Source organism: Mus musculus, chromosome 6, assembly GCF_000001635.26.
Source record: "Mus musculus strain C57BL/6J chromosome 6, GRCm38.p6 C57BL/6J".
Taxonomy (NCBI): domain Eukaryota; kingdom Metazoa; phylum Chordata; class Mammalia; order Rodentia; family Muridae; genus Mus; species Mus musculus.
The window spans coordinates 34,752,514-34,772,048 of record NC_000072.6 but is presented as its reverse complement, the minus strand read 5'-3'; the positions used below and the strand labels follow the sequence as shown (position 1 = coordinate 34,772,048).

General features: G+C 43.1%; 1 protein-coding gene across 18 annotated transcripts in view; it reads right to left on the bottom strand.

Annotated features, from left to right (window-relative positions):
- Cald1 (caldesmon 1) overlaps positions 1 to 19,535 on the bottom strand; it is a 176,975-nt gene that overhangs the window by 3,421 nt on the left and 154,019 nt on the right. For 9 of the 18 annotated variants that reach the window (XM_006505348.4, XM_006505352.3, NM_001347100.1 and 6 more), the window contains 8 exons: positions 18,461 to 18,606; positions 16,151 to 16,415; positions 13,925 to 14,065; positions 9,896 to 9,939; positions 9,720 to 9,798; positions 6,956 to 7,093; positions 5,851 to 5,946; positions 921 to 1,001 (listed from right to left, as the gene is read on the bottom strand). In XM_006505348.4, the coding sequence (XP_006505411.1) occupies positions 921 to 1,001; positions 5,851 to 5,946; positions 6,956 to 7,093; positions 9,720 to 9,798; positions 9,896 to 9,939; positions 13,925 to 14,065; positions 16,151 to 16,415; positions 18,461 to 18,606 (990 nt within the window). The other 9 variants (XM_017321316.2, XM_017321317.2, XM_017321320.2 and 6 more) reach the window with 1 other exon arrangement.

The window sequence follows — 19,535 nt, the reverse complement described above, 5'->3', positions numbered from 1 at the left end:
AATTTAACAATATTAAATTTTTGCTGAATGTACATATTCAAAAAATTATGTGAGTAATGGTTAAGGTTGCAGGCTCAGAGCAGAATGAGTATCAGCGTAGGGACGTTTTTGAACATTAAAAAATTTATTTCTTTTTATATCTGTGTTTTGACTGTATATATAACTGTGTCCCGTGTACATGCCTAGTGGCCTTGAGGGTCAGAAGAAGGTGCTGGATCCCCTGGTAGTATAGTTACAGAGGGTTGTGAACTGCCATGTGGGTGCTGGGAATCGAACCTGGGACATGTGCAAGAACACCGAATGCTCTTGACCACTGAGCCATCTCTCCAGCCCCTCAGTGCCTCAGTGTAGGTTTGGCTACTTGTTAGATGTGTTCCTTTATAAAAGTTGTTTAACCTCTCAGTGCCTTGTTTTCTCCAGCTACAAAATGGTCATAGTCCTCCTGCTTACCTCTACCAGTCGATCACACAGGGGATCATATGAGACAGTCATGGTGCCTGATCATCACTAGGTACTTTTTAGCAAATTTAGCTAGCAATCATTTCTAGAAATGGAGCCAATGAAGTTGTCACATGATTTCTCCTAAGAGCTCTGTTTTCCCCCAAATAACTGTGTAGTCAGTCAGGGACCTTGCAAAGAAAGATAGACCATGGTTATCACATATGGCTCTCTTGGCCAGATTTTTCCACAACTGTAACAACTCTGTAGGAGTTGTCTTACTGGAAATCATTCCATGACTTCAAGCCATTTATGTTGTAAGCCTGACAAACCTGCAGTGTCAATGGCTTTGTAAATTGTCCTTTCTTTGGGCTACACGGGGGACTTTTAAAATCTGATGGTCATCTAAGCACAGACTTGTGAGTCAGCAATGTTTCTCCTTTGACCCCAACCTCTGACCCACGATTCTCCCAGGATAGTACCTTAGTGGGGGAAGTGACCTTATCCACAGATTGCTTTTCCCAGAGGTTCCGCTTGCCAGATACATCTCCTGGCCTCAAGTCCTAATGAAAAGAGAGCAGAAAGCACAAGATGGTTGACCATTAATACTCTCTGGGTAGGCAGAAGTAAGCTAGCCACCACATCTACCATTTGTTCAGATCGACACTTTGCACCAAAGGTCCCAAATGGAAGAAGCACTAGTTGGTTCCCTGACTGTGAACAGACCTTGACCTGGCAATGCATACAGCATCTGGGTCCTTCACTAACTGTTCTCCGACTACAGGCGTCGATATTGCTTTCCCAAGAGGCAGGCCCACTCAGGTCTCAGGCAGTGCACTTGGAAGCATCTTATCTTTGGTACTGACTGCATGGAATTAAATTCTCATAGCCCCTGTGCTGCTATGCACACAAACATCTTTTCTTAGCTGTCTACCATCCCCCAGGCTCATTCCCTGTAGTGTTCTATTTATACCCTAACAACTTCCCTCTGCAGGATCGCTATCTTAGTGTCTTTCGACCTAATTGAAAATACTAAAATCCTGTGTTTCTTGATGGCCAAGTGTGTAATCCAGGAGTGGATTAGTAGAATCTAGCCCCCACAAAAATAAACGTCTGCCACAAATGGTGGCCTTGAGAGGAGTGAGCAGTTGATGATGTATGTTAAGAACATGTGTGAATCCTAATATGATGCACAGTAGTTAAATAGCCTTGGGTTCTTGCTTTCTAGTTCATAATTAATTTCATTTGGATAAGGATCCAAATTTCTGTTTCATTTACTTTTCTTGAGTGTTTGCTTATATTAGTACTTGGCACAAGGTGGTTTGGAGAAAATGAATGTGTTTTACTGAACTAGTACTGCTTACTCTGGCAACGCCTTCTCTCATTAGGAAGGTAGAGCTAGCAACTGTAGTTTTCCAGGGATACCAGTTTTGATGAATATATTTCTGACACAGAGTACTGGCATCTTAACACTAAACATGCAGTGTTAAATAATCCCATGTGAAGATTTGTCATACTTTGAGTTGATGGGCCTGTGGCATGAGTTACCAACATTCTATTAGAAAACTATCCCCGTTTAACTTGGAAACACTAGGCAACAAATCATATTAAAGAAAGAAAAAAAGAATTCCACTACATTTGCCAACTTGGGTAAAAGTTGCCAAATTGTCTAGAAGACTTAAAACTGTTGGCAACTGTAATAAGTAACATGCCGGCAGAGCTCTAACGAGTGGGCATAATCATTTATTTACTTGATTCATAGGCGACATATTTTTCTTTCACATGAGTGTTTCTACATAAGAAAATGGATTGCATTTCCCTCAAATAGTCTTGTTGAATCTTTCAAGATCACTTAAGGAGTTTAAATAAGGTGTTTTAAGAAAATATCAACATCCACATTGTAAGTCAGTATTTTCAAGTCAAAGAGGAAGTATAAAATGGGAATTACCTGACCAGACTACATGTTAGAGAAAGACCCACTCTGGGAGAGGAGGGAGAAATGAAGGCAGGAAAGGCAGGTTTCCAGGCAACCAGAGACGAAAGAGTGAAGAAGAGAAGCCAGCTGAGAAAGACATCATTCTCTTTTTTTTAAACAAAAAGAAAGACAAGTTAGCACTTTAATTGCTTCATGACATACAGTTTAGACACAAAGAGTAGACAAACCAGCTAAAACATTCAGAATTTAATTCCAGCCACAAAGTCACCCTAGAAGCCTATAAACTCAACTCATAAATGGTTTGAATGCCCCAGTAAGACACATTAGGCAGGGCAATGTTTGATTTTAAAATTTGCTAGTTTTCTAGGGGATAGGGCTAACAATTGTGAGCCCTTGTAATTCTTAGCATCTCTGAAGATGATAGCATAGCTACTATTTTTGGGTAGTTTTTCTTCTGAGTTTTAGATCTCAACACACGAATGCTAGGACTGTGCAATACTTGTGTACTTCTTGAGGAGGTTCCACTATGGACAAAGACTGTTTTGTTGGAATAACTCTTTCTGACTTTGTTCTAATGGCCAAAAGAGACACACCTGTACATAACAAACCTTAGCTTTCTCCTCCCATCATGAGAATCAGAGAAGTGAGCTGAGAATAAATTGTATTTGGCCCAGATCAGAAGGTACTACTGGGGTTCTCCTATTGGTACTGTTTATAGATAATGCTCTAATGTCCTGGGCTCAGGATCAGTTTAGTCAGAGCCTCGAGGTCACACTTCCTGAAGATGGAAACACACGTGTCTGAAGAGGCTGGTGGAAGAAAGAGGGACTGGAACCAGTACGTCCAAGAATGTGTGTTTCCGTAGTTAAAAAATGTGCTCAAATTATGATTTGGAAAAAAAAAAAAAGACCCACAATGGTGTGGGTCAGAGCTTAGCTTTCGGTCACCACTGCGGCACCTCATGGACAGGACCTTTAAGATTTCTGGCTGACTTATTTCTGTAACCTGCCGTCCTTGGACAATGACAGTCTTTACACATCTGCAGAGTTCCAGTAGCCTTTCCACACTGAAACCTCCCCTCCTTCCTGCTGGAGTGGCTCTTGCCTGTCCTGTCTTACCTCGGTTCTGAGTCACTGTCTTCGTCCAGGATATTGCCATGTGACTAGCTGTAATATGACACACTAGGTGCTGGGTCTAAAATCCTGGAAGAATATACTACCAGAGGCATGTGTGCAAAGCTTAAAAGGGCTTAGTGAGTAAAACCAAACTAGTATTTTATTTACGATATTAAATATGTATTTCTTACTCCAATCTGGTCCTTATTTGAAGCCACGCAAACCCACAAAACCCAACGAGAAGAAAGTGGTCACGAAAATCTAGACTGTCATTTTCCTTCCCTCTCTGCATTCTCTAGATCGATCTATGCATCACTTATTAAATGTGAGGTAAAGTCTCTGTATGACTTTTCTGTCCTGTCACTTTGTGGGAGGCCTTATCAATAGCCCCAGGAACTGTTATCACTAATCTTTGGTGTGGGATCCTTAATACATTTACATCTATGGTATTAATGACTCCACTTACGTTTAACCCTTCCACTAGGATGGCATATAGAAGATGGGAAGCTACTGAGGTCAGGTGCTGATAAAAGAAAGAGAGAAACTCTGGACCAAACATTGGGAACAACTTGGTTCAGGAATGAAATGGACCACTCATGCTATAAGCCTAGGAGGAAAGAAGTGAGAGTCTCCTCTAGAGAGGTAGGAGGCCATACTCAAAGAGAAAGCGTTCCTCTGTGTGTTCCTCCTTTCTTCCTCATGAGGGTCCCTGAAGGAGGTGGAGTGTGTCCACGGATCTCTCAAATTTACAAGCCATACAAGGGCCTTTAGTTTTATTTGGCCATCAAAGGGATCCATAATTTTAAAACTAAAAAAAAAAAAAAATAGTAATCATGGGTCCAGAACCATAACATTGACAAAAATGACCATAACTTATTTCTGCTAAAAAAGTAATTTCTACTTTTTATGTCAAGATGACTGGTGGTGGAACTTCAGGCCCCAAAGACATATCTGGGTGTGGCGTCTTTACCTCCCTTTTCTTCTTTTATTGACTCCCTATCCTACTTGGGGGCAGGGAGAGGAGATGTTTTTCAGTATATATTTTTTTCACAAGTATAAATTGATTTCATACTGGTATATAGCTCTTATGAAGCCTTAGGCAAAGATTCCTGGGTAGAATATTAACTAAAGAGTGCAAGGTATTACACCTAAGAAGAGAGTACAGATGTTTCTATCTCTCCCTTGTAATTTGGAACATGCCAGGACTTAGTGCCTTTGGAGACTAGATGTAGAGCCAACAGATGCAATGGAATGCTGCAGGGGCTTAAAACACCTTAAAGGCCTGGAATCTGGGATGCTTTTCTTCTTATAGAATGCAGGTTGCTACGTTCAAGGCCAGCCTGGTCTACGTAGTTCCAGGACAGCCAGGGATATATAGAGAGATTCTGTCTCAAAAGTAAACACAAAAATAAAAAAAATGAAAATACAAATGAGTGTGGATTATGGCAATTCATTCTCTGCTACCTTGTTACCAGGAAAGCTACAGACCCAGCTTAGCAGAGAGGGCCGGCTGGAGAATGTGAATGGCTTGTGTAACAACAAGTGTAAGATAGTTACATATATTCAATGAGAGAGTTAAAGAAATATTTGCATAGCAAGCTTGCACGCAATACATGTAGTTTTACTTCTCTAAGATAATGTAGCTAGCCTTTGTAGTTTTCATTTTTACTGGTCATGGGAGAGGGGTTCCAGTTTTCTAGTTTCAACTTTTATGTTTTTTTTTCCTTTGCATGTATTGATAACAAATTATTCAATTTATATTACATATATAATAAAATATATATAAAGGCAAATATTTCAATAGCTGCTCAATAACTGTATTTTGTGTTGTTATAGAAATCAGGTAAAATTAGAAAACACGGTCTCAAAATAGTCAAAATACACAATGTTTTGGGAATAAGTTTTGGAATACTTGGAACAGAAAAGTAGCCAAAGTCGTATGACTTTTGTGTTCAAATTCTTGTGTTTGATTTGTTGAATAGAAGCCAGTTAAATAGGTAGATAAATAAATATATAACTAAAGGAAAAAAGTGACAAACGCAGAGGCTCTTAACTGAAGAGCCCCAATATCATCATGGTTCCCCCCTGACTCAGACAGGCCAGGCTCTGTCTTAGCTTGTGGGTAATCGTGACTCAGCTACTTCGGTGCTCTGAGTCTGCACTGGGGTGGGATGAAGGGACATGGGATGAAGGGACATGGGATGAAGGGACATGGGATGAAGGGACATGACCTCTGTGCGTTCGGCAGCAGCAGTGGCAGCAGCAGGAAAGCCGTCTTTCCTAGGCAAGTGAGCCAACTGCTCTTCCATTCTCCTGTGGAAGTTGTGAGATCAGAGACTCAGAAATCCCTGGGCTACTTACAGAAGGCTTGGGAGCAGGTGACTTGTTGCCATCTGGTGATTTAGTTAGCCATTCGTTAATGCGGCTGGAAACTCCCACCTTCAGGCCAGCAGTTTCCTACAAACAAACAAACAAAAAAAAACAATCTGAGTAAACTTTAAGATATCCTTAATCTGCGATTGTTCTTGATTGTCAACTTGACTGAAGGATTAACTAGAGATGATGGGGAGAGACACTTAGTGTCCCATCTCAAGATGGCAGCGCCCTCTGGCCATGGCTAGATATGAAGAGGGGCTGCTTTATCTGTTTGCTTCATGGCTTGCTAGGAAGTGTATCTGTCCTGTTGTTTTGGTAACCAGCCTTCCTTCGATGCCCTGGAAACCTAGTGTTTTCACCTTTCCAATGGGGACTAAAGCCCCGCCTTCGTCACCAGATTGGGACTGCTGAAGCTTCCAGTACTGAGGGGCCAAACAGCCACCTCCAGTGTGCAGCTGACCACTGTTAATCCAGCCTCCACTATATAAGCCGATTTAATAAACTCTCCTTTGTAATGTATATTTATTGTGTTGATTTTTGTCCCTCTTGATGTCTCCCACATTGGAAGGGTGAAAATTCTGGCTTAGTGGTTAAGAGAATGGGCTGCTTTTCCAGGGGACCCAGGTTAAATTCTCAGACACACATAGTGGCTCCCAACCATCTGTAACTCCAGTCCCAGAGGATCCAACACTCTCTTCTGACTTCTGCAAGCACGTGGCATGCACACAGTGCACAGGTACATACATACAGGGAAAACACCCATACATATAAAATAAAAATAAATCATAAAAAAGGAATATCAATTTTTCTTTCATGTCCCTTCATCCCACCCCACTGCTAATGGATGATAATTAAACTCAAACACTTCACTTAGTGGCCATGGCCATGGCAGAGCACATAGGGAAACCCCATGAATCCATTCTCTATGAGCTTCATTTTCTGTTTGTTTGTTTTGGGGGAGGGGCGGCAAATCCAAGTGCAGATTATACATTCTTTATTGTATTTGTAGTGAATTGTAGCAATTCCTAACACACATGGGAAAAAATATTCCATACTTCAAAGCTTAACCCATTGAGAGCCACGCCCGTACCTTATTGGGTGTTCCTGAGGCAGAGGGGGCTGAGAACACGCTCCCCTTCTCCCACATGCTCTTGATATTGCGGACGCCCTCGGCAGGAACAGGGAGATCCGATGCTGCTGGCTTCATAGGTTTCGAAGCCTTTGTTCCCTGAGACGGGTAAATAAGTTTTAGGAGAGCGCTGAGAAGTTTGTCCTCACAAAATTACACTGAGCTAGTCTTACTCAATACGATCAACTGAAAATATCACAGTGTGAACTTCTGTCAGAAGGGGCTCATTTCTGTTGTGCAGCTCCATTGTGATGGTGTGATGTTCCACACAAACCATCAGAGCTGGAGCAGAGGATCTTTCAGAAAGGAGAATTTTAGGACTCTATTTATCATTAAGGTGACAGAGAACCCCAATTCTTCTGCAGATTTTTGTTGTTGTTGTTGTGCATGCGTGTTTGCATGTTCATGCATGTCTATGTATGTGTACATTCATGTGGAGGCCAGAGGTATGTGTGTGTACATCTTCATATAGGCTCAAGTGTGTGTGTGTGTGTGTGTGTGTGTGTGTGTGTAAGAGATCAGATACCATTCCTTAGGGGTTATCTACACCTTCCCCCTTTTTTGAGTAAAAGTCTCTCACTGACCTGGGATCATGGATTCAGCTAGGCTGCCTGGCCAGTGGGCTCCAGGAATCTGCTTGTCTCTCCCTCCTCAGCCCTGGATTACAATGTGTGTGACTTTTATATGTGGGTTCTAGGGCTCAAACCTAGGCTCTTGTTGCTTGAGCTAGTTCCCAAGCCTCTCCCGTAGATAGGCTTTTAATATATATGCACATGTGTTGTATGCATATGTGTGTGTCTGTATGTGTGTGTGAGTGGGGGAGGGAGATGGAGGAAAGGAGAGACAGACAGACAGAGAGAGACACACACACAGACAGACAAAGACACACAGAAAGAGACAGAGACAGAGAGACAGAGAGGGAGAGAGACAGAGACAGAGACAGAGAGAGAGGGGATGTGCATGTGGAGATAGAGGATGATGTCCAGTGTCTTCCTTGATTTTTCTCCCCCTTATACATTAAGGCGGGGTCTCTCATTGAACCTGCAGTTCATTGATTCTGATAGTCTAGCTAGCCATCTTGCTTCAGGGATCCCTGTCTCTGCCCCCTATTATGCATTTGTGTCTATCTATAATGTAAACACACACACACACACACACACACACACACACACACACACAACTAGTGCTTTATCTGTGAGCCAACTCCTTAGTCCTAGCAGATAGATTTTTAGAACCTTGTGTATGTGAACTTTGCTAGGCTTTGTCAAAGCAAGCCAGTTTGTTCCATAAGCCGCAATAAACTTGTATTTTGATAGGGCAAATGACGGTAGCTGGTACACTAGTGATAATTTTCTCATTGTAGTAAATGCTATGAAAACAATGGATTGCAGTACAGCCTGAGAAGAGAGCACACAATGGGGGAATGCTCCTTAGTTTGGGAGCATAAGTAAGGCTGAGGGAACATTAAGGTAGTAGCATTTACAGCCAGACTCTACCAGGGACTCAGGGTGGGAAAGGGAATAGGGGCCCGAATTCTATGCAGGAAGACAGAATATGCATATATCCTAAAGCAGGGAAGCTCTTCAAAACCGACAGGCTGAGGCAGAACAGTACAGAGAATATACTAGAGGGAACTAAGACTACAAGTAAGAAGGGAGGGAGTGTCTTTGAGACACTTTCCCAGCTGTAAACAAAGACAAGCCAGAGTGGCACACGTCTCTCCATCAGTCCTGGTTCATGGCCGATAGGTTAGCAGGGATGAGTAACATCTTCAGTGGCCCTGAGAGAATGATCCTAAAAGTCTGGGCAAAGTCTGAGACCACAGTCTTAGCTTCATTCAATCTGTTCATGCCAGGACCAATCTGATCAGAGAAATGAGCCGTCTACGGCTTGTCATAGTTTAGTGGACACCAATCTTGTGAGTAAAAAAGAAAAAAAATCACAACTTGGGTGTTAGTGCTTCATTAAGGACTTGATACATCATAAGGCCTTCTCTTTTTAATCGCGCTCGCTGTTTGTGGGCCACTGCATAGGCATCTCCACTCCTAGAGCAAAGGTGAGGAGAAAAGCAAAGGAGTCCAAGCCAGTGACTTCCCTGCTAATGCCCTGACACAGAAGGTCATCACTACTGCTCCAGTCTATGCAAAGAGAAGGGCCAGCTCAGCATCGTGTCTTGCTCACTGATGCCACTCTTTTGGTACAAGATGAGAAAGATACATTGTTTCCGAACATTATCAAATTCCCAGGTAAACTGAGTGGAAAAAAAGTAGATGGAAGCATAAAGCTATGGCCCTTTAAATGCTAACTGACCAATTAGAGGGGATGTTGATTAAACACAAGTTAGCTCTCATCTTGATGCTGTTTTACTCTGCTGTGTTTGTTAATAGGAGACCTCTGCAAACAAACCTGAAGATGCATCTGTGTCTACATCAATCAATTTATTAGTGGCTGCAGAGAAGGCTTAGTGATTTGAATCCATTTACTTTTTTTTTTTTTTCAAAGAAAAATTCAGGCTACAGGTGTTAAAACACAATCTGTTCAAAAGTCTCAGATGCATATTTCTTATTGTGCATCTCCATAGCTATCTCATAGTTATAGAGATCATTATTAATATTCTAATCTGAGGGTGGCAGATTCATTCATCACTCCAGGTGTTCCTGTGATCGTGTATGGAGCCGCAGCCTGTTTCTGTTTCGCAGGATTGAGACCAGGGGGCAGGGCTCACCTCGATTGCATTGGTGTACTGCTCCAGCCGGCTGTCAATCTTGGAGACTACTGCTGCTTGGTGAGTAGATCTGACACCACTGCCAAAGGAGCACAGACATGAAAACGTGAGACGGGAGGATCTCTCCGTAAGTGAGACAGCTGATGAGCCTCAAATGAACAGTCAACTCTATTTACCTTTTCTGCACAGATTTATTCAAAAACTCTGCTCGTTCCTCTATCTAGAAACAGAAGAAGAGAAGAAGCCTTGTGAATATGCAGAGGAAACGTTGTGTAGCAAAGTCCTAACTCGGGGAAGCTCTGCAGACACTGAAAGCCTGAGGTGCGAATCAATGGAGACCATACCAATGAGTCTTTGAAATACCTCTGAGCACTCGTGGAAGGCAAGGCACACCCAGAAAGACACGCATTTCACCTTTGGACCTGCTTCGTGGCCCATAGCTTACTCACGGTGGCCTTCTACCACACTGCTACCATTCTTGAACTTGGTTAATAAAAACTATCTCAGAACAAATGAGAGCACAACCACGCTGGGAGTAGCAGCCCGGAGGGGGCAGGGAGGAAATGATGAATAATGTATCTGAGGCGGGGGAAGCTAGTATTGGAAGAGGGTGCAGAATGCAGAGAGAGAGAGAGAGAGAGCCGGGCATGGTGGCGCACGCTTTTAATCCCAGCACTGGAAGGCGGAAGCAGGTGAATTTCTAAGTTCGAGGCCAGCCTTGTCTACAAAGTGAGTTCCAGGACAGCCAGGGCTACACAGAGAAACCCTGTCTCAAAAAAAAAAAAAAAAAGCAGAGAGAGAGGGAGAGGGAGAGAGAAGAAGGAGACAGGAGAGGTGTGTGTGTGTGGGGGGGTATTGGGAGCAAAAAACAGCCAGTTTTATGGCCTTCCATAATACAGACCAATGACAAATTAATTATTTATGTATTTAGATCTGTATCTCTCTGTGATGGCATTTGGAAGTGGGTCGTTTTGGAAGGTCATTTTGTCAGGAAGGTGGAATCCTCACGGATGGCATTAGAACACTGATGGAAAAGACAAGAGGACTCTCCTATTTTCTTGTTCTCTTGCACATGAAGGGGCAGCAGGAACAGAGCCCTGTGTAGAACTCAGCAGTATTGACACCCAGATGACCTCACACTCCCCAATCTCCACAGCTGTGGAAAACAAATGCTTACTTGGTTTAGCTTATTGGTTGTTTTTTGTTTGTTTGTTTGTTTGTTTGGTTTTTGAGACAAGGCCTTACTATGGAGTGTAGGCTGTCCTTGAATTCCTGGTTCTCCTACCTCATTGTCCTAAATGCTGGACTGACAGGCATGAGCCACCATATCTGGCAAATGATAACTACTCAGTCTACACCAATCTGTTGTGCTTATCCAATCTGACCAAGAGAAGGGAACATTCCCATCTTATCAGCCTAGGGCAGGTCACCACAGTAGATCTCTGGACAGGGTAGGATATGGAGCCTTTCTTCATGCGTGCTCCTTGGCAGACTAAGAGAACAAAGGGTCCTTAGATTTGGAAAACACTTAAATACCAGTGGTAGGTACCATATTAAACGTCATCACGAACATGATGCCACATCTCTAAGACAAAATAGGAGTTTTGATATTTGAACTGAGTTGTATAGTTTACCATTTCAAAAAAATTTTGATATTTGAGCTGAGTTTCATAGTTTGCAGTTTCCCACATGAACTTTTGAAACCGAGGGAGGCATGCATGAGCTGGAGGGGAAGCTAGGTGTCTTGTTTATTTATTTTTACAAGTCAAATACTTTGCAGAGGGTGGTGGGAAGTGCAGCGTAGTACAGAGCAGAGCTGAGCCCTGTGTGTGTGTGGCTCTGCCAGCATCTTAAATGAGGGTTGTTCAGCTCCCCTAGGCTGTCCCGTGAACCAAGCCAAAGAGTGGGCACACCCCTGCTCCTCCTTTTGTATCTGAAATAGTTAATCCAGCTTGACGTCATTCTCTTAATTTCCATAGGATGCACCCTCTGTTTACTGACTCTTGCTGGAAAGCGCCTTAACCAGCTGCCCTAGTGTGGAGTTTATAAATTAAAGACTCTGCACAATATTTAAGGAATTTAAGGAGGTAAGTTGGTGCTCCTGATAACCAGCAGGTGGCAGTACCGTCTTAGTAGAACTTAGGGAAGACACTACCGCTAGCTTTAGATAATAGGTTGTATATTTTCCTTACCTCACATTCTACTTCTCCATCAATAAACTCAAACACCAACACCAAAAGCCTTTGGATTTAATCTACTTATAATTTGTTCTTTGTGTTGTCATTCATTGCTACCATAACCAGGCAATGAGAACTCACTTGTAGAGTTTCCAAGACAGTGGAAATCATAAGGAATAAACAAATATACCATTTAGCACTATTTTAAGGTCAACATCCAAATTTTTCCCTTCCCATTGGCAGTGCATAGTACCGCCTGGTTGTTAGAATTGTTATAACCAACACTGCTGTCTGGAGAGCATCGCTAGGTATTGGAATTCCATTATAGGATAAGCTAGGTTTAGGAAGATTCCAGAAAGTTCTCTAAGGAACTTCCATCGGGACCAAAGGCAGATAGTATACACCTAAATGCCCATCTCTATTATGTAAAAATTAAAATTTGTCTGGTCCTTTCTGTACATTTACTTTAAATGATTGTTAACATGTGCGGCTCCATGAGAGAGAAGACGGGGTTCCTAGCGAGGCCAGGGGGATCCAAATGAGAAGTGAGGACCCTCAGGAGCTTGGTAGAGAGGAGATGGTTAAAGGGTGGGGGAGGAGGGGAGGAGCCCCAGTTTGTCCAGAAATCAGAACAGATAGGATCTAGAAGTCCCAGTGACCGCTCTCATGTTATCAGGACTGTTCAAGGAAGACTCAACTTGGGAGAGATTTTAAAGCAGGAAGAGAGAACATTATTTTCTTTGATTATTTGTTGATCCAGGAACAAAAGAGCAGGACCAGGGACAGGCTGCCCTGGTGGCTGCTCGGAGATAAGCAGCGAGGAGGGAGGACACTTCTCCCTGGCTGGATGACTGCTTTCCTGGCTGTTCCTTTTGTCTTGCTGATCATTCCAGTGACCCTCAAGCCAAGCGTTTGCCATAAAGCTCTCAAACAACCAAAGGAAAACACTTATTGTCTTGTTTTGTTTTTTAGATAGAGTTTTACTCTGCAGCTCAAGTTGACTTGGAACTCGCAAGGTCCAGGCTGGCCTTGAACTGGTGAGCCTCTTGCTCTAGTATCCCAAGTGCTGGGATCAAAAGAGTGAGTTACCACACCCAGCCTGAAGCACTATTTTTTCTCCAGACTTATTTTTTAAATTTTTATATGTATGGGTGTTTTGCCTATCTGTATGTATGTCAGCATGCAGTGCCCATGGAGGCCAGAAAAGCTATTAGATCCTCTAGAGCTGTCAATTCCAGTGTCGGTGTTCAGAAATGAAGCTGGCCTATTGCAGGCCTTGTTGTGCTGGCCCCGAGGGCTTCCTGGTTTGAGTGACTGAGTGGACTGCCTTTCCCCAACATCTCAACCACTCCACAGTCTCCCTGACTTCAGTTCTTTTTGGTCCTCTTTTCTCTCAGAAAGAACTTCTGCCCTGAAAGTTAGGAGCTCTGATCCATGAAGGCAGTAGTAAGATCGAACTCTACTGGGAAAGATCCCTATCCAAGTTGCATCTCATCTCCTACAGAAATAGCTTTGCAGTTTGGATCTGGACCAATGTCAGTTGCTCTGCTTTTAGTAATCACAACATTAACATAAAAAGCAGCTGAAAGAGTCAGGGGTCAAATGTTTGTCGCTCTCCATATGGTACTATCCAATTCCCAATGTGCTATATAAAAGATAGGGCCTTTGGGTGAATTCCTTATAAATGGGACTAGTGCCCTTCTTAATGAGCCAGATGGAGCTTGTGTGTTCCTTCTTTTCTGTTTCATCATAGGAGAACAGAGCAAGAAAATGCCATTGTCAGATATTGAATTTGCTAATGCCTTCTTTGACCTTGGACTTTTCTGCCCCCAGAACTGTGAGCAATAAGTTGTTCATGTTACCCGGTCCAAGATGTCTCGGTAAAGTAGACTGGACAGATTAACACAGGACAGCAAAGAGCTACAAGAAGCCAGGGAAGTCTTAGATGATCAAAACCTAAAGGGACTCTAGTGAGATTCCTATGATGCTGGAAGGGAGCTTTTATAGGAAGTATTTCTGGGAAGATACCTTGAGAGACGAGCCTTTAGGAGTGAAGCACTTGAACGGCTTCTTGTCCTCTGACAGGCCATCCTCTGGCATCTTCTGGCGCTTCTCAGCAGCTTCTGCCCTTCTCCTTTCGATCTCTTCCTTTAACCTCCTCTTCTCTTCCTGAGACAGACAGAGTCAATAGCATCATAACGTGCTTCAGCGCTGTGAGCCCAAGAGCATCATCAATCAGAGGGCAACAGATTTAACCCTAGTACGTATGTTGTCCCATCTTCTGGGATGCTCAGGAGAGGGTGCCCCTGAGCACAGGAGTCCAGCTGCCTGGATTTGCATTCTGGAGGGGCATTTTCCATCAGTGTGACCTTGGTCTTACCTGCTACCTGCCTCAGTTTCCCCACTTATCAAACAGAACCGCAGAAATCATCTAGTTTTATGAATGACTAGTTTAGAAAAATGTGTGTGAAACGTTTAGACTGCCACCCTGCTTGACAAGTCTCCCTTGAAGGTGATGTGTTATCATCACATCTTGTAAGTCATTTAACAGCAACCTTCCACTTCTGAAAAGGGCAAAGGAATACAAAGGCCCCCTCCACCTGCTTCCAGGGAAGAGTTGTCAAGGTGGAATCCTTTGTGCAAAAAAGGGCAATAAATCTATGGTACCAAGTCTAGCAAACTACATGAGGTTGACACATTGAGATGATTTTGTGGTAGCCCCTGACTCAACTGAAGACATCATTTTAGGTGCTGGCCTCATTGAAAACTGGAGTTAGAAGAGACACCGGAATAATTAAATTTCCACACAACTTAGGGAAACTGTATAACACCCTTGTCAGAAAAACCAATGAAAATCTTTTCACATATTTTGAGGGAATAGGAGCTTGAGGCCTGGAAAGTTCTAGGCTCAGGAGTTGGAGAAGCAGGACCTCCATGCTTACTCCATTAAACATCTTCAAACAAGTCACTCTAATGATTAGATTCCTGGCTCCTTTCCCCATAAAATGAGAATGTACCCCAGGATGAAGGGGGAAAAATGTACTCTGTAAACCATAGCCATCTAGGCTGAGGCTGATGGAGCATATTTCTCATGTGCTGAGGCCAAGTTTCCTTCCTTGGACTTGATCTGTTCCGTGTTAAGAATGGAACAAATGCATCTGTCAACTGTGACAGGGCTCGGGTGGCACAGCAAGTCCCAGGTTGGGTCCTGGTATACAGCAGTTGGGTCTGGTCTGCTTGGAGAAACTTTAGGGCCAGAAAGATGGCTCAGCAGTAAGGTTTGTGGTAGGAGCCTGGAGACCTGAATATGATTCTTGAAACCCACATTAAATGAGCAAGGAGAAAATCAACTCCACAAAGTTGTCCTTTGACCACCATACACAGGTACACGCACATATATGCATAACACACATACACACACACATACAATCATCTATAACATTTCTATGAAGACTTCAATTATTGGACATCATGGAACAGCTGCTTTTCTTTTCTGTCTCTTTGTGTTTGATTTTGCCTGCAGGCAGAGTTTCTCTGTGTAACCCAGGCCAGACTGGAACTTACTATAGAGCCCAGACTAACCTGGAACTCAAGATTGAAGCCTCAGTCTTCCAGTGCTAGGCCAGGCACACACCCGCCACACCCACCCTGCTTCCTAGCTTGGCTCTGTGGTAGGCTGTAGACTTTTCATCTTTCTCAGATTTCCCACTGTTCTTTATTGAGAGGTTATAGAGAAAAATAGGCTAAGTGGGAAAATTTCACACAACTCCCCTGTGCCTCAGTTTCTTCATCTAGGAAAATGGAGACACAAGTACTCAAGGTTCAGAAACATGCCAGTACATGCTAAGTTTATCATCATAATAAATTATTATTATTACTATTATTGTTGTTGTTGTTGTTATGTTATTGTGTGGCAGGGTCTCCTGTAACTCAGGCTAGCCTTGAGCTCGATGTGTAGTGAGGACCACCCTGAACTCCTGATTCTTCCCCACCTCCCGAGGATTGTAGAAGTACTCCATCACTTGGGTATATGCACTGCTCTGGATTGAACCCAGAGTCTTCTTTGTGCATGCTGGAATGAGCACTCTACTGACGGAACTACCAGGTTTGTTACTGCCCCAGAGTCCATACTCCGAAGAGCAGCAGGGAGCTTCCTTGAGGGGCTGGTCCTCTTTAGGCTACAAGGTCGTGAGCCATGCACTTAAGGACGTGGGGGCAGGCAGGTTTCCCCCGGCCGGGCCACGCAGCCCTTACCTCCTCCCTAGCTTTTCGATCAGCCTCCTCCTGCTTTCTTCTCTGCTCCTCTTCCTCCAGGACCTTCCTTCTCTCTTCCCTCTTTTTCTTCAGCTCTTCCAGCTCCAAGGCTGCCTCCTGTTGCTTCTGTTTGAGTTTTTCAAACTCTTCGTTCTCCGTCTCCCCGCGGCGTCGGCGCAGCTCCTCCAGCCTCTTGCCGGCTTCCACTTGTGGGGCACCTTCAGCTTCCTTGTCCCCACTGGCCCGGCCTCCTGAACGGCTGGGGCTGAGGGAGGAGGAAAGGAAAGGCAGTTACTTGGTTCTGTCTTGCAGCCCCCGTTGGAAGGAAGGGGGCGGGTGTATGCCTGCAGGTGCTAAAGCCAGGCACCTGATCCGCACACCAGTCCTGGGGGGTGGTTGGGGGATCTTCGTGGAATATAAATACTCTCTTCTAGGGCAAAGTAAAAATGGTGCACCTAATGTGGAAAAAAAAAATCCCATATCTGTGCAATACTGACTTCCATTTAAACACTTCTTAACTCATAGTGAGTCCAACACAGGAATCCCACCCCAGACACCTTCGACAGGGACAGATGAAGCCCCGCTGTTTAACATTTACTCTGTGTGATGGATGGCACAAAGCTTCTGGCTACGGAGCTAGAGAATTAAAACAAGAAGGGGATTGAGGGTTCAGTGTACAGAGCTCATCTTGACTATACACCTCATGCTTTGGACACTTTGGAATATAATGCCTCCTCTAAGATAGGCCTTTCAGGTTTCAGGTAAAAAAAATCATCAATTTAGTAGATTTAAAAAGTGGGAAAAAATGAAGTGCATTGTGTAGAGAAAAATATAGTACCATATTTTGAAACAACTTTTTTTTTTTTAGCTGTAATGTGTATGTGTATGTACATATATATATATTTTTGTGTGTGTGGGTAAGGGTCATGATATAAAGTCAGTGTGTTTACTTGAGCTGAGGCTATAAAGTATAAACATATTTCATCTAGGTTCTTGATGGTTAAAGAGGAACTCTCATTTTGAACTCGAACGAGGTTAAAGGGTTTCTTACAAACCTGCATTGCTCTCTCAGTGCTACAGGGTCCCAAGCCTGTGACTCCTCTCAGTGAGGCTCTTTGCAGTTTTGGTACACTAGTTTTTGCTCTTTCTAAGATCATGAGGTGTGGATGAGAAAATGGACTCATCTCTGGGATCCACTAGGTGTCGCTCGGTCTTTATATAATCAAAGTGTCTGTCCTGAGACTCTGGTACAACCAGTCAGGCAGAGGCAAACTTCACATCAGGAAGTGCAGGCTTAGATTCCCTGGGATGGAAAGCTGGCTACACAGCACGGTCGTGCATAGTGCAAGGCCAATTTAAAATATACATTTCTGATTACATTAAGTTATATGTATATTGTCTGATCCTGTGTGTCTATCTATCGTGAGTATTCCATACATGGAAAAATGTCTGGAATAAATGTTACTTTTGAACAAAATTAAAAATAAAACAAAACTAAGAATCAAGTCAACTTTCGCCCAAACAGGAGTAAGACTGGCTATTCTGCCTCTACCTGTACAGGCTGGTAGGCTTACAACATAGGGTGGTATATGGTAATACCTTCCGGAAAGTCCTGTCATGCCTTTTGCTTTTGTAGATTTAAGGCAAATCAGACACAAGGCATACAGCTTGCTTTTAGCTCAGCTGGTAATCTGTTAAGTCTCTCTCTCTCTCTCTCCCTCTCTCTCTCTCTTGTGTGTGCATGTGTATGTATGTATGTGTGTATACAGTTCAAAAAAAATGGGAAAGTAAAAACAGGTGTCCCCCTTGGTTCCCTTGCAAATTTCCAGAGGGCTCTTAACATCCTATGGTAATGAGCTGTGATTTGCCTTAATCTAATGTGCCCCAAGTTTTTGGACCACAGACTAATACTCACTTACAACCTTTATAAAAACGAACAGAGGAAGGTTTGTAGGAAATAGTCTGAACCATACACACAAGGCATGAACCAATGATATTAATCCCAGTTATGATATTTCTTAATCCACTGGTACCACGTAAGTGTATTAGGTTAAAACATGGGCACTAAGCATTATAGTTCTCGCTATTAAAAAAAAAAGAAAAAGAAAAAGGAAATAGAAGAGAATTAAGCTGTGGTTGAGCAATGAGTGCTGGTCTACTGTCAGTGACAGGGTATCTTTAAGTCAATGGCCAATGACCTCCAAACAGAAGAATGCCATCTGCTTAGCTCCTTTCTGTCCAGAGGCACATGATGAAGAGACCCATTCTCCCTCCCACGTATGCGGAGATTCTTAGATAGTCACGCCTTACCTGAAAGCATTCTCGGTTTGTTTAAGTTTGTGGGTCATGAATTCTCCATTCTGCGCCTTCACTTCTGTAAATCCTTTCTTTCTATCCAAGAAGCTCTTGACTTCTTCTTTGGGCTCTTTGTCCTTTTTAATCTTCTCATCTTTGATCTAACCAAGGATACATATCAAGAAGAGAGATAACTATAAACATCGTACTAGGTTTTAGCTGTTTTTAATGACTTTTAAGGAAGTCATTAGATTTGAGGTAGAGCAACCATCCAGAACATGATATAGAAACAAAATCAAGAAGATCAATAGAGAGTAAGTCATGGCTCTTTGGCCTGTGAGACAGACTTAGACTGTAACGTTAGAAAGTCAAGATCCTCTGCTGATCTCACTGGGGTTTTCATTTGTGGGGGCAGCACTGTTGCTGTTTTTAGAAGCTATCTAGTCCTGGGAACTCCACCTAAGATTAGTTGCTTGCAGTTCCCACTAGGAAGAACACTTACAGGTCATTTTGATGGAAGAGTGGCAATGTAGCTTGGCCAAGTTTCTTCTTAGCTAAAGGGAGCATCTTTGATCAAAGCCTAATAAGGAAGAAGTAAGAGGAAAGCCAGCAGGTGGTCCAGATCTGCCATTTCTGGTGCTTTGGTCAAATTTGAATGGTGTCCCAAGGAGGTAATAAAACCTAACTTTTAGAACCGTGTCTGAAGCCACATAAATCACTAAAATTAGCAGGGGACAGGGATAGTTCTAGTGTACACACTGATTGATATCCATTGGCAGGAAAGATTTAGACCTCCAGAAGTGGGTTTGTGATCATTGCAGATAACAGAAGAAAGGCTATCTGGAGGGAAAGTGGACCTAAGTATTTTTGTGGTTGTTGTGTGGTAAATTCTTCGTGGTAGATAAGACACATTATTTCAAAATGGCTTTTGAGATGGGCAGAGAGTTCAGATTACTATCTCATCCATTCTTAAAACATGAGCAGGAGAGAGTGACCGCCACTGTTCTGAGATAGTCGTAAAGAGCTAGTGCTCAGCAGAAATATTTGGAAGAGGAAAGGTAGACCATGAGAAAACAAGGCTTCTAGGATG